The 15,413-nt window shown below is 39.3% G+C and overlaps 1 protein-coding gene across 3 annotated transcripts in view; it reads right to left on the bottom strand.

The window, feature by feature from the left end:
* Positions 1-13,640, bottom strand: part of LOC135511200 (uncharacterized) — a 43,627-nt gene extending 29,987 nt beyond the window's left edge. For 2 of the 3 annotated variants that reach the window (XM_064932830.1, XM_064932832.1), the window contains exon 1: positions 13,445-13,639. In XM_064932830.1, the coding sequence (XP_064788902.1) occupies positions 13,445-13,502 (58 nt within the window). In that variant the 5' untranslated portion in view covers positions 13,503-13,639. Of the gene's footprint in view, positions 1-13,444 lie in introns of all 3 variants that reach the window. The other variant, XM_064932831.1, reaches the window with a different exon arrangement.
* Between the last annotated feature and the right edge of the window lie 1,773 nt (positions 13,641-15,413).

The following is a 15,413-nucleotide window of genomic DNA, read 5'->3' as shown; positions in this document are numbered from 1 at the left end:
TCAGTGGTTAAACAGTAAGTTCCGTGGTTAAGGAGTGAAACTGACTGTTGTGGAATCATGTGTCATTTGTCTAGTCTAGACATTACATCTGTCTGGTCTAGTGACATTTGCCGACAGTTTGTCTGAGGGGAGACAATAGGGAAACTAAAATAACAGAAGGAAATGAGCTCCGATGGGATGGGTTGACATGGAATCTAGAGGTCGACCGATTAATCGGAATGGACGATTATTAGGGCCGGTTTTAAGTTTTATAACAATCGGTAATCAGCATTTTTGGACACCGATTGTATGGCAGTGCAGACAGCAAGGAGCCATGGTAAATTGCTAGCTGGCATTAAACTGATCTTTTAATAAACAATCAATCTTAACATAATCACTAGTTAACTACACATGGTTGATGATATTACTAGTTTAACTAGCTTGTCCTGCGTTGCATATAATCAATGCGGTGCCTGAAATTGTGTCACTTCTCTTGCGTTCAGTGTAAGCAGAGTCAGGGTGCAGCAGTTTGTCTTGGCTTGTTGCGAACTGTGTGAAGATGATTTCTTCTTAACAAAGACCATAATTAGTTTGCCAGAATTTTACATAATTATGACATAACATTGAAGGTTATGCAATGTAACAACAATATTTAGACGGTTCCATTTTTCATTGAAGGATTTATTTTATTTTACCTTTATTTTACTAGGCAAGTCAGTTAAGAACAAATTCTTATTTTCAATGACGGCCTAGGGACAGTGGGTTAACTGCCTGTTCAAGGGCAGAACGACAGATTTGTACCTTGTCAGCTCGGGGGTTTGAACTTGCAACCTTCCGGTTACTAGTCCAACACTAACCACTAGGCTACCCTGTTTTGTTTGCAAAATGAGTTTCCGGATTTGACCATATTAATGACCTATCTGTGTGATTCTTTTTTTGATAATGAAGTCTATGATTAGATATTTGATAGAGCAGTCTAAGCGGTGGTAGGCAGCAGCAGGCTCGTAAGCATTCATTCAAACCACACTTTCCTCCATTTGCCAGCAGCTTTTTGCAATGCTTGAAGCACAGCGCTGTTTAGGACTTCAAGCCTATCAACTCCCGAGATTAGGCTGCCAATACTATAGTGCCTATAAGAACATCCAATAGTCAACGTATATGAAATACAAATGGTACAGAGAAAAATAGTCCTATAATAACTACAACCTAAAACTTCTAAACTGGGGATATTGAAGACTCATGTTAAAAGGAACCACCAGTTTTCATATGTGCTCATGTTCTGAGCAAGGAACTTAAGCGTTAGCTTTTTTACATGGCACATATTGCACTTTTACTTTCTTCTCCAACACTGTGTTTTTGCATTATTTAAACCAAATTGAATATGTTTCATTATTTATTTGAGACTACATTTATTTATTTATTTTATTTGTTTGTAAATTATGGTGGAAAATAAGTATTTGGTCACCTACAAACAAGCAAGAATTCTGGCTCTCACAGACCTGTAACTTCTTCTTTAACCTCTTACACTTATGGTGGCGCTATTTCATTTTTGGAAGAAAAACGTTCCCGTTTTAAACAAGATATTTTGTCACAAAAAGATGCTCGACTATGCATATAATTGCTACTGTTCGAAAGAAAACACTCTGACGTGTCCAGAAATACAAATATCTTCTCTGTGCGTGCCCTTTAACGTGAGCTTCAGGCAAAACCAAGATGACTTGGCATCCAGGAAATGACAAGGATTTTTGAGGCTCTGTCTTTCATGATCTCCTTATATGGCTGTGAACGCAAGAGGAATGAGTCTGCCCTTTCTGTCGTTTCCCCAAGGTGTCTGCAGCATTGTGACGTATTTGTAGGCAGATCGTTGGAAGATTGACCATAAGAGACCACATTTACCACGTGTCCGCCCGGTGTCCTGCGCCGAAATTGGTGCGCAAAGTCACCTGCCACTATTTTTCCATGGGGCACAGACAGAGAAGCAAGCTTCCAAGAACTGCATGTCAATGAAGAGATATGTGAAAAAACACCTTGAGGATTGATTCCAAACAACGTTTGCCATGTTTCGGTCGATATTATGTAGTTAATCCGGAAAAAGTTTCACGTTGTAGGTGACTGCATTTTCGGTTCGTTTCGGTAGCCAGGCGCAATGTAGAAAACGGAACGATTTCTCCTACACACAGACGCTTTCAGGAAACACTGCGCATTTAGTATGTGGCTGGGAGTCTCCTCATTGAAAACATCAGAAGCTCTTCAAAGGTAAATGATTTTATTTATTTGGTTATCTGGCTTTTGTGAAAATGTTGCGTGCTACATGCTACACAAAAAGCTATGCTAGCTTTGCATACTCTTACACAAATTAGTCAATTTCTATGGTTCAAAAGCATATTTTGAAAATCTGAGATGACAGTGTTGTTAAGAAAAGGCTAAGCTTGAGAGCAAACGCATTATTTTAATTTTATTTGCGATTTTCAGAAATCGTTAACGTTGCGTTATGCTAATGAGCCTGAGGCTTAGTCACAATCCCGGATCCGGGATGGGGAGTTTCAAGAGGTTAAGAGGCTCCTCTGTCCTCCACTCATTACCTGTATTAATGGCACCTGTTTGAACTTGTTATCAGTATAAAAGACACCTGTCCACAACCTCAAACAGTCACACTCCAAACTCCACTATGGCCAAGACCAAAGAGCTGTCAAAGGACACCAGAAACAAAATTGTAGACCTGCACCAGGCTGGGAAGACTGAATCTGCAATAGGTACGCAGCTTGGTTTGAAGAAATCAACTGTGAGCGCAATTATTAGGAAATGGAAGACATACAAGACCACTGATAATCTCCCTCGATCTGGGGCTCCACGCAAGATCTCACCCTGTGGGGTCAAAATGATCACAAGAACGGTGAGCAAAAATCCCAGAACCACACGGGGGGACCTAGTGAATGACCTGCAGAGAGCTGGGACCAAAGTAACAAAGCCGATCATCAGTAACCAGGGACTCAAATCCTGCAGTGCCAGACGTGTCACCCTGCTTAAGCCAGTACATGTTCAGGCCCGTCTGAAGTTTGCTAGAGAGCTTTTGGATGATCCAGAAGAAGATTGGGAGAATGTCATATGAAACCAAAATATAACTTTTTGGTAAAAACTCAACTTGTCGTGTTTGGAGGACAAAGAATGTGGAGTTGCATCCAAAGAACACCATACCTACTGTGAAGCCTGGTGGTGGAAACATCATGCTTTGGGGCTGTTTTTCTGCAAAGGGACCAGGGCGACTGATCCATGTAAAGGAAAGAATGAATGGGGCCATGTATCGTGAGATTTTGAGTGAAAACCTTCCATCAGCAAGGGCATTGAAGATGAAATGTTGCTGGGTCTTTCAGCATGACAATGATCCCAAACACACCGCCCGGGCAACGAAGGAGTGGATTCGTAAGAAGCATTTCAAGGTCCTGGAGTGGCCTAGCCAGTCTCCAGATCTCAACCCCATAGAAAATCTTTGGAGGGAGTTGAAAGTACGTGTCGCCCAGCAACAGCCCCAAAACATCACTGCTCTAGAGGAGATCTGCATGGAGGAATGGGCCAAAATACCAGCAACAGTGTGTGAAAATCTTGTGAAGACTTACAGAAAAAGTTTGACCTCTGTCATTGCCAAACAAAGGGTATGTAGCAATGTATTGAGATAAACTTTTGTTATTGACCAAATTCTTATTTTCCACCATAATTTGCAAATAAATTCATTTAAAATCCTACAATGTGATTTTCTGGATTTTTTTTCCTAATTTTGTCTGTCATAGTTGAAGTGTACCTATGATGAAAATTACCGGCCTCTCTCATCTTTTTAAGTGGGAGAACTTGCACAATTGGTGGCTGACTAAATACTTGTTTGCCCCACTGTGTGTGTGTGTGTAATATATATATATACACACAAATAAATAATATATACATAAAAAATTAAAACCGTTTTCTAGATCTGTGTCTAAGGGCATCCTCTAAGTGAAACATGTGTAAGCACAGGTGTGGGAGTTCTGTAGAAACAAATCAATAAATACAAGCCATTTTTACATCAGCAGATGTCACAAAGTGCTTATACAGAAACCCAGCCTAAAACCCCAACAGAGTTTGTGTGAGCCTAGTAAATGGTGGGACAGGGTGAATGTGAGTTTAATGATGATGCAGATCATGAGATCTCCGAGTGTAAACACAGAGACGAGAAGACGGCGGGTGGGGACGGTTGGTATCCATATATAGAACATCTGCTAAGATCAAACCAACACACATCAAAATCGTATGCATTGGTCTCTGTACTAGAGGCCAAAATTAGTGCTGGTGTTTTGCTTGGCTGGTATTTAATTGAGGAAATCTGTTAGAATGTATTCTCACGCATAAGAGATATTTGACTGTATACAAATGTCAGCAAGTTTGAAATTATTATGTTTTAGTCAAATGCCATATTTGTTTGTGCTTCTTGCCGTAATTTGCACTTCACAAATTATTTGTAATTACTGTATGTTCTGGTCCCCTGAACATCAGCTCAAGAAAAAGAAAAAAAAACACATCTAGCGATCTGAATCTAGTTGATGATCCCTGCTCTAGGCTACGGCCTTATCAAAACACAGCCATCTTTTCTAAATGACTTCAAATGGCTGAACAGGGACAAAGTCATCCAACAATATGTTCTGGGAGGGCAGGGAAGGTCTGGGGAGCTGGCTGACCTGTGATGTCACAGCCTCATCATGACTAGGACCCGCAGAGTCCCTTCCCTGAGCCGAGTTCAAACTTCTTAGGGGAGAAGGGAAGACATTTAAAGGGATAGTTATATGATAAATGTATATCTTTATGGTCTTCTAACCTCAAAAGGAGCTCAGTGAAGGTATATATCTTTTATTTCTTTTTCTTCTTCAGAAAGCTGTTCCTGTAATCTAAATGGCAATAATGTCAATGGGGTATAAGTCCATTGATGAATATAATACTAGAGTGGCTGATGTCATAAGTTCCCCTCACATGACAGTATGCTGATTTCCTATTGGGCTGCTAGGGGTCAAGTCAGGGCCACTGTGTCAGTTCATTCACCCTGGAAGACACCAGGATATATACAGGTAATGGGATACAGATACAGATACAGTGGGCATGTTCAATAGGGCACAATGTAGCTAAATGTTTCCAAAATGGAAAGTGAACAGGGGGGATGTTTAGATAAAACACTGGATTGACATCTATACATAGACCTGTACACGGTTGAAATTTCCATCTCCTCAGTGTGGAAGATCTGTGGCATTTCTTGCAGTAGTTCCCACGCGCACACATACAAACACCAACGGCCACCAACATTGACTAACTATCCGTCTGTGACTCACCACCAGACCATATAGGGATGGAGTAAATCTCAGCATCTGGTCCCATCCAGAAACCCTGAGATCTGAGAGGACAGGATAGACATAGACTAAACACTAGGAAATATGGTAAAAACTCCACCCAGTCCTAATTTTATGTCAGTGTCCGGCCTGCTACTTAAATGGCAGGATACGCATGTTCTTACTGCACCGTCTGAGTACCCATTACCTGCTAAATCATACTGTTCCTTCAATCCCCATCATAAAGGAATGTTCTCTGTCCAACAAATTATCCAGATCTGATGCCAATAGCAACAAAAGATCCAGTGTTTACCTCTTGTAGGAAATTAGTAGTGCTGAAAGGGGATTTTTCTGACACAAGAATGTAAAATATACAGTATATCATCCCAAACTATGGGAGGCTAGCTACACCATCTAGCTAAATACGGTACTCAGCCTCCCTCGTCATCGCTATTCACTCACTACCCAAATCAGAGCTCTCCAACTCTGCCCTGTCCTGGAGAGCTATGCCTACTGTGTTCAGGCTTTCGTTCCAGCCTAGCACTAAAAACCCCAGCACTCATTTTGGACTCATCATACTCTATAATTGTACCTGCTAGACATTTGCATGACTGAAATCATCTAACATCTCAGATGACAGGTGTGTGAGAAAGCGCAAAAATTTTACTATGAGAGATTGTTGGGTCGTTCCGCCACCAGAAAGGGGATTGACTGCCACCATCTCAAGATTGTTCGGGAATCATGTCTGTAGTTAGAAAAAGATTAGATTCGCATTCCTACAACATTTTGTTGAAATATAATTTGATCTCTGAGAAATTAAGCTAATTGATTTCTCCCAAATTGGCCATTTTAAATGATTGGATTCATATAAAATAAATAGGGTACATAACATCCAATTTGGACCAAAAATAAATAAATCTAACAATGAGCAAGACATGAGGATTCCGAAGAAAAATGGTGAAAAGCCACCCACGGAACCCCACCCCAACAACCAGTAAGTATATATTATCAGTTCTCTATGTTTGACAAGTAGTATTGAGCTGCAGCTTAGAGTCTTATTTCTTTATCCTATGTAAATTGTAAAGTCTTGTCTCTGTCTTTTCCGTTTCGCGTCGGACCTCAGAAAAACTAGCTGTTGCCATTGACATTGGCTAATGGGGATCCTAATAAAATAAAATAAACAATGTACTGTAGCTACCTACATAATAACCACGTCATCAAGTTACAAAGAAAAAAATACAAATACCAAAAAGGGGAACAGGGCTGCAAGCTACACTTTCTGCAACTGGAATCAGGCCTAGACAAAGAGATCAGAAACCAGGGGATTCAAAGAGCTACTTTGTAATCAAAGCTTTTATATTGAACCTTTATTGAACTCGGCAAGTCAGTTAAGAACATATTCTTATTTACAATGATGACCTACCCCAGCCAAACCCTAACCCAGGCTACACTGGGCCAATTGTGCACCGCCCTATGGGACTCCCAATCATGGCCAGTTATGATACAGCCTGGAACCGAACCAGGGTCTGTTGTGACACCTCCAGCACTGAGATGCAATGCCTTAGAGCACTGTGCCACTCGAACTACCCAACAAATTGTGGAGAATTTAGAGCGAGAGTAAAGTTAGTGATCAAAAAGAAAATAGGGACAGCATGTCAGTATTTATCACAAATGAGAAGGGGAAAAGTATTTTGTATCTGTCAGTGGAGGCTGCTGAGGGGAGAACGGCTCATAATGGCTAGAACGGAGCGAATGAAATGGCATCAAAAGCATGGAAACCATGTGTTTGATACCGTTCCACCTGGTCCAATCCAGCCATAACTGGGGAAGAGGGGCTCCTGGTAAAGGTGCCACCAACCTCCTGTGCTCTCTGTGTATCATGTTATGTAACTAATCTCTGATATCTACAAGAGAAAGAAAAATTGTCAACAAAAAATGTTGAGAGAAACTTTGTAGAAAGTTTAAACATTTCGAAAATGTTATGTGGTTCCCACAATTTGGTTGGTTGGTTGGTTGGGGCAGTTGTGGGTTTGATTCCCACATGGGCCACAAACAGAATACCGTAAAACTTAAAATAATAGCCCAGGTGTTTGCTTAAATCACTGAACACAACAGGGCCCTTTTTGAGCCAGGCATCTAACATCTATTTCTTTAATTCACACAACCTTTGCATAGTTAAATTGTTTATTTCCAGCATTTTAATACATGTATTTCTTTTCTGCACTAATGCATTACCATTTACACACTGTAACTAGGTTTCCATCGAATGGGTGACAGATTTTCCTTGACACCCAAAAGTACTTGTTACATTTTGAATGCTTAGCAAGACAGGAAAATAGTCAAATTCATCCATACTGCCTCTGATCTGACAGACTCACTTGTAAATGATGTGTGAATGTTGGAGCATGCCCCTGGCTATCCCTAATAAAAATGTGGCTGGTTCGCTAAATATAAGGAATTTTAAATTATTTATACTTTTACTTTTGATACTTAAGTATATTTTAAACCAAATCATTTTACTCAAGTAGCATTTTACTGGGTGACTGAGTAAAATGCTATTGTCTGTTAAGGTATCTTTACTTTTACTCAAGTATGACAGTTGGGTACTTTTTCTACCACTGCCCATGTGTAAATGTAACTGGGAGGAAGTGTAGTTTGTTGGCTGGAGGCACACAGTCATAAGGATCTGTGCAAACCTGCTACAGTAACGACGTTTTCACACAGTTTGACTATTTGTTACATTGTATTCTTTCCATTTGGTCCGGTTGGAACTAAAATTCCTAAATAAAACTGTGTCCATGCAAGTAATTTGTTTATCGTCCAAAAATTCTCACCTTTTGGTCCTAGACTTGGCCCCAGTAATGTACTGGGCGTACAGCCCAGTACATTACTGGGGCCAAGCTTCCTGACATCCAGGACCTATATACGAGGCAGCGTCAGAGGAAGGCCCAAAAATGTGTCAACGACTCCAGTCACTCAAGTCACAGACTGTTCTCTCTGCTACTGCATTGTAAGCAATAAAGAAGCACCAAGTCTAGGACCAAAAGTATCCTTAACAGCTTCTACCCCCATGCCATAAGACTGATCAATAGACAACAGGCTCCGGAACAGCTTCTACCCCCAAGCCATAAGACTGCTGAACAACTGATCAAATGGCCACCCGGACTATTAACATTGACCCCCCCATTTGTTTTTACACTGCTGCTACTGGCTGTTTATTATCTATCCAGTCACTTTACAAATTACCTTGACTAACCTGTACCCCCACACATTGTCTCGGTACCGGTACCCCCTGTATAAAGCCTCATTATTGTTATGTACATTTCTTGTGTTACTTTTATTTTTTAAACTTTCGATTATTTAGTAAATATTTTCTTGACTCTATTTCTTAAACTGCATTTTTTAAGGGTTTGTAAGTAAGCATTTCATTGTAAGGTCTGTTATGTGACAAATAACATTTGATTTGAAAAGATGCCAACAAGAAACAGTGTGTATTTCCTAGGGCAAAAAATGATGACAGATCACCAGATAAGGAGACGGTGACGAGACACCAGTCCGTTTTAGAGTAATGGAGGACATAACCACAAGGGCTGGGACAATACCAGTATCAGGATACTCATTAGTATCGTGACAAGGAAATAAAACACAAGGTGGTTTAAACCTCTTTAGGAAAACAGCCCTAATGTTGCAAACAAACATCATTATGCTATCATCCAGAGTCACATTTATATATTTTCCAAGCTATTAGCACACAATCTTTTACATAGAGTAGGTTTTTAAAGGACCAAAGAGTTCTCTGCTTCATGTTTTCATTTTGTTATCATAACACTGTTTAGAATATCTACATAAGTTCAGCTATTTTATTTTTGTCATATTACACTGTAGGTTACTCAGTATGAGAAGAGTGTCATCCTCTTGCATCTCACATCTGTCTGAAGTTATTGAACTCTGCCTGCTGGACCCATGAGACAAACTCTGTCATATCTAGGATGGAGTGTCATACACTCCACCCCTCCTGCCCCCTGACTGCACCTGTCCATAACCTGTAATACATTACACTGATGGAAGGGATGTATCACTCACTGGTGACGTGAAGACAGACCCTCACCCAGAAAGGTGTGCATGTCAGTATGTTAGATAGTCAAATAATCCTTAGATTTGGGCAAATAGACCATAGAAATGCCATTCAAGTTCTGGTTAGAGAGCTGAAGTTATGCTCTAAACACAACTGATTTAATTTGTTAGGTAAAGTGTAGGCATACAGTCTATATAAGCACAACAATATGATATTTACAGCAGAAAATGTTTTGTCTTTGTAACACAAACACATCCTTAGATTTTTTTGTTGATGCATCTACACTCAAGTTGGGTGATGTTCAATGTCCACATGTAGCCTGCACCAGTAGGGAGATTAGTTCTAGGATTTGTTTCCCGGGAAAGATCTAACAGCAGACATAAGGAGAGACAAAACTTGCCAGTTATAGAATATTGTGTAGGTGAGCTGACTGAAGACCATGGGCATTCAACTGGCAGTAGTTTATATTGTTTCCACTATAACATGTATTTATTTACATGATGTTATGAAATGTTGAAAATAAGTTGCAAGCTACTTTTGTAGCAAGTGTGTCTTATTTAACACATTCCAGACACTAATTCTTGCCATAACTGATTTGACAGAGAAATATAGCTGCAGCTGGCTACCATTTCATCAAGCTATGCTAGCTAGCTGCTGTCAGGTTGGCTAAATACAAGGTCTTTAGCCTACATGTTGAACCTAATTAGCTGACAATCTTGCGATGGTGAGTCAGTCAGGAGGGGAGAAGTCCTCAAATTCAAAACTGAATTCTCTCCATAGACGGGTTGGTTGTTTAGCAACAACCGAAGTGTGTGCACTATGGGACAAAACAGACAGGGTTGGCTTAGATTGTTGACAACATGTAAACTAGATTCTGTCTCCAAATGTTTATTGAAAGCATAAATACATTTGCACAATGAGCACTTGTTGTCTCTCTAATACATTGTTAGACTTTAAAATGTAACCATATTACAGTTGACATGAAATCAGTCAGACACACCAAAGGAACACCCACATTAAACCACAGCCCAAAGACAACTCGTTTATCTTCAGTCATGGCCATGAGCATTTTTTTGCGAGCATTGATGAAAATAATTTGGTTATGGAAATTCAGGTGTTTCAGACGTTTGAGGCTGCTGTACAAACCCGAAAATAAAAGATGCAACATTGAAACTTAAGAACGGTAAGCATAGCAATGCATAGTGACTATGCATAGATGTTGTTATCATCTATGCATAGTCGCTTTCATAACTCTACCTACATGTACATATTAGAGGTCGACCGATTAATCGGAAAGTCCAATAATCTGTATTTTTGGACACTGATCATGGCCGATCACATTGCACTCCATGAGGAGACTGCGTGGCAGGCTGTGACTACCTGTTATGCGAGTGCAGCAAGGAGCCAAGGTAAGGTGCTAGCTAGCATTAAACTTATCTTATAAAAAAACAATCAATCTTAACATAATCACTAGTTAACTACACATGGTTGAGGATATTACTAGTTTATCTAGCTTGTCCTGCAGGGCCTGTTAATTCATCATTGAATCACAGCCTACTTCGCCAAACGGATGATTTAACAAGTGGATTTACGAAAAAAGCACTACCGTTGCACCAATGTACGGCAGGGTAGCCTAGTGCCTAGTGGTCAGAGCGCTGGACTAGTAACCAGAAGGTTGCAAGTTCAAACCCCTGAGCCGACAAGGTACAATTCTGTCGTTCTGCACCTGAACAGGCAGTTAACCCACTGTTCCTAGGCTGTCATTGAAAATAAGAATTTGTTCTTAACTGACTTGCCTGGTTAAATAAAGGTAAAATAAAAAATAAAAAGTACCTAACCATAAACATCAACGCCTTTCTTAAAATCAATACACAAGTAGATATTTTTAAACCTGCATATTTAGTTAATATTGCCTGCTAACATAAATGTATTTTAACTAGGGAAATTGAGTCACTGCTCTTACGTTCTGTGCAACAGAGTCCGGGTATATGCAGCAGTTTGGGCCGCCTGGCTCGTTGCGAACTGTGTGAAGACTATTTCTCCCTAACAAAGACAGCCAACTTCGCCAAACAGGGGATGATTTAACAAAAGCGCATTTGCGAAAATAGCACAATCATTGCACGACTGTACCTAACCATAAACATCCGGAAACTATAATTTAGATAGCCTTTCTTAAAATCAATACACAGAAGTATATTTTTTAAAACCTGCATATTTACTTAAAAGAAATTAATGTTAGTAGGCAATATTAAACTAGGGAAATTGTGTCACTTCTCTTGCGTTCATTGCACGCAGAGTCAGGGTATATGAAACAGTTTGGGCCACCTGGCTCGTTGCAAACTAATTTGCCAGAATTTTGCATAATTATGACATAACATTGAAGGATGTGTAATGTAACAGCAATATTTAGACTTAGGGTTGCCACCTGTTAGATAAAATACGAAACGGTTCCGTATTTCACTGAAAGAATAAAACGTTTTGTTTTCTAAATTATAGTTTCTGGATTTGACCATATTAATGACCAAAGGCTCGTATTTCTGTGTGTTATTATATTATAATTAAGTCTATGATTTGATAGAGCAGTCTGACTGAGTGGTGGTAGGCTGTTTAGGACTTCAAGCCTATCAACTCCCGAGATTAGGCTGGCAATACTAAAGTACCTATAAGAACATCCAATAGTCAAAGGTATATGAAATACAAATGGTATAGAGAGAAATAGTACTATAATAACTCCGACGTAAAACTTCTTACCTGGGAATATTGAAGACTCATGTTAAAAGGAACCACTAGCTTTCATATGTTCTCATGTTCTGAGCAAGGAACTTAAATGTTATCTTTTTTACATGGCACATATTGCACTTTTACTTTCTTCTCCAACACTTTGTTTTTGCATTATTTAAACCAAATTGAACATGTTTCATTATTTATTTGAGACTAAATATATTTTATTAATGTATTATATTTAGTTAAAATAAAAAGTGTTCATTGTTCATTCAGTATTGTTGTAATTGTCATTATTACAAATATATACATGTAAAAATCCTCCGATTAATCGGTATCGTTTTTTTGGGGGTCCTCCAATGATCGGTATCTGCGTTGAAAAATCATAATCAGTTGAAAAATCATAATCAGTCGACCTCTAGTACATATTACCTCAACTAACTGGTGCCCCTGCACATTGACTCTGTACCAATACCCCCCTGTAATATAGTCTCGCCATTGTTATTTTACTGCTGTTCTTTAATAACTTGTTACTTTATTTATTATTCTACATATTTTTGTTTACTTCATTGTTGGTTAGGGGCTCGTAAGTAAGCATTTCACTGTAAGGTCTTTTTCGGCGAATGTGACTATTACACCTTCTATTACAACTTCTTAGACTTGCTTTCAATGAGAATGACATGTCTATAACACTTACATGTGAATTTTGCCTGGTTGCTACACATTGCAGCTTTAATGCATTGGGTTCTAGAGAGCAAGGCTATGCCATGTTATCGATTGAGCAATTCTTATCAGTTGTGCTTCATTAAAGTGTTTTTGGACGAGGCGATGAGAGGAAGTGTTACTCTAATAGCCAAGCCGTCATAGGTATGCATTCAGATTCCTGCATTCAGTAAGATATGCAAATGTGCAAAATCCCTGTGCTGTTCTCAGTATAGACCGACATACTTTAATGAAATATAGTTGACACGTTACAACTATTTTTGTGGGCCATTAAACAATCCACATAATGAACACTCAGAAATAAATTCGTGTAGCAATCGTGACATTTTATAATGTACCAATGTAGCGTCGAAAAAGCTAGCGGGAAAGTGGCAAGCGTAGCCACTTGTTTGAATGTATTTTAACTTCTAATCATGAACAAGCAACAAAAGCGCCGAAGTATGTTATTGCAGATTCGTTATTCTATCAGTGTAACTCCAAACACTCCCTTGAAATGTTTTGTAATCCTAGTTCAAAGGCAAAATCAACTTTTTTTTGCCGACTAACTGTTAACGAGTTGAGAGGAAAGTTCGAAAAGAGTTGTAAAAAAGTGGAGATTTCTTACCGCTCCCAAGCCCCAACAGCCTGTAAATATCCCATGTGAACCGCATGACACCGACCATTCAGCATTATCGACTCAAATACCCGTTAACAAAACCACACACATTGTTACAAAGTAAAAAACGCTTATAACATGGGGACCTTAGCTGTCTCAGATCTGCGGGAATTTGGGAGGTTTGGTCAGGGCTTCCTGGGCGTCATGAGTCGGCATATTTGGTTCGTTTGAGGTACCACCCAATGCCCACGTCTTAAAGAGGCAGTTCACGACTAAATCCAAAGTTTATATTCGTTTTCACATATAAATAGAATCTAGAAGTGTACGTATGTTCCCTTCAATCTGTGCTGTAATGTTTTGCGTTAACTCTACTGACATTACAACAAATAGGCCTACATTCAATTCAATGAGCCACACCAGTTAGCATAATTTGAATGAACATTCTACATGACAATTCAGCATCAATTGATATAACATCCCACATTTCCATGGAAATTATTTCGCTTTCAATAGATTCTATAGAATATTATTTTTCAAAATAAAAGGGTGGTGGCCACTATTTAGTGTACGATACTCTCAACCCGATAGTTACAACCTAATTTCCATGGACCAGTGGGATTCCCAAACCTCACCTAATGTTTTGACAGTAGCCTTTCAATTTAAAATGTTTTAATTTGGACCAAATTATATTGACATCTTCACAGAAAAACCGACAGACAGACTGTCATTTCAGCTGCATTTTTACAATTTATACATTTGGTTCAAAGTTCATAAAATATATTTTTTACAACATTTGTAAACAATAGAGGTGGAGTTTTATTCACATTAGAAAGGATTGTTCAAAGTATATTCATTCACAAAACACATTTTATTTATTTAACTAGGCAAGTCAATTAAGAACAAACTATTATTTACAATGACAGCCTACACCAGACAAGCCCAGACAACACTGGGCTAGGATTTGATCCAGGGTGTCTGTAGTGACACCTCTAGCACTGAAATGCAGTGCTTTAGACCACATGTTTGAATGTCAATGTTTAACATTTGCAGCAGATGAATCGTGTGTGTGTGTGTTACAGCTGGGACGATAAATCAAAAATGATCGACACCGACCATACTGATCACTTATCACAGACATTTTGCTGATATCGTTCATTACGATAAGTAGCCTGTGCTAGCGAAATGTGAAGTTTAAAAGGAAAAAGTTAGCTAATATGGGTGATTGTTACTGGGGACAATTGATGGCTACAACCATCAAACTAGTAGTATAGTTAAAAGATGATAAAAATCAAAACTGTGGTGCACATTAATGTTATAAATGTATCATTCTATTTATCATTATCACATCAATTCAGACAAAATATTGTGATATGAATTTCTGTCCATACCACACATCTTTAGCATGTGTGTGTGTGGGTGTGTGTGTGTGTGTGCGTGCGTGCATATGCGTGTGTCACTCAGAGAGTGCAGTCTTTTCTACCATTATAATTAGGCTGAGAGCTTTTGAGTTTGAGCTTTTGTTCAGTAATTTTTGTTCTATTTCAGAATTCAACTCCTTATAGTGTTCTATTCCAGATTTCAACTCCTTATAGTGTTCTATTCCAGAATTCAACTCCTTATAATGTTCTATTCCAGAATTCGACTCCTTATAGTGTTCTATTCCAGAATCCAACCCCATCGTCACACCCTGATCTGTTTCACCTGTCTTTGTGCTTGTCTCCACCCCCATTCAGGTGTCGCCCATCTTCCCCATTATCCCCAGTGTATTTATACCTGTGTTCTCTGTTTGTTGCCAGATTGTTTTGTTCGTCAAGCTTACCAGCGGTTTTCCCCTTGCTCCTGTCTGTTTCTAGTTCCTGTTTCCCAGATTTGACCATTCTGCCTGCCCTGAGCCTGCCTGCCATTCTGTACCTTGTCACATCACACTGGATTATTGACCTCTGCCTGCCCCTGACCTGTTGTTTTGCTTGCACCCTGT

The sequence above is a fragment of the Oncorhynchus masou genome, chromosome 23 (genome assembly GCF_036934945.1).
Source record: "Oncorhynchus masou masou isolate Uvic2021 chromosome 23, UVic_Omas_1.1, whole genome shotgun sequence".
Classification (NCBI taxonomy): Eukaryota; Metazoa; Chordata; class Actinopteri; order Salmoniformes; family Salmonidae; genus Oncorhynchus; species Oncorhynchus masou.
The sequence above is the reverse complement of the archived record's forward strand: the minus strand, read 5'-3'. Positions and strand labels throughout refer to the sequence as shown.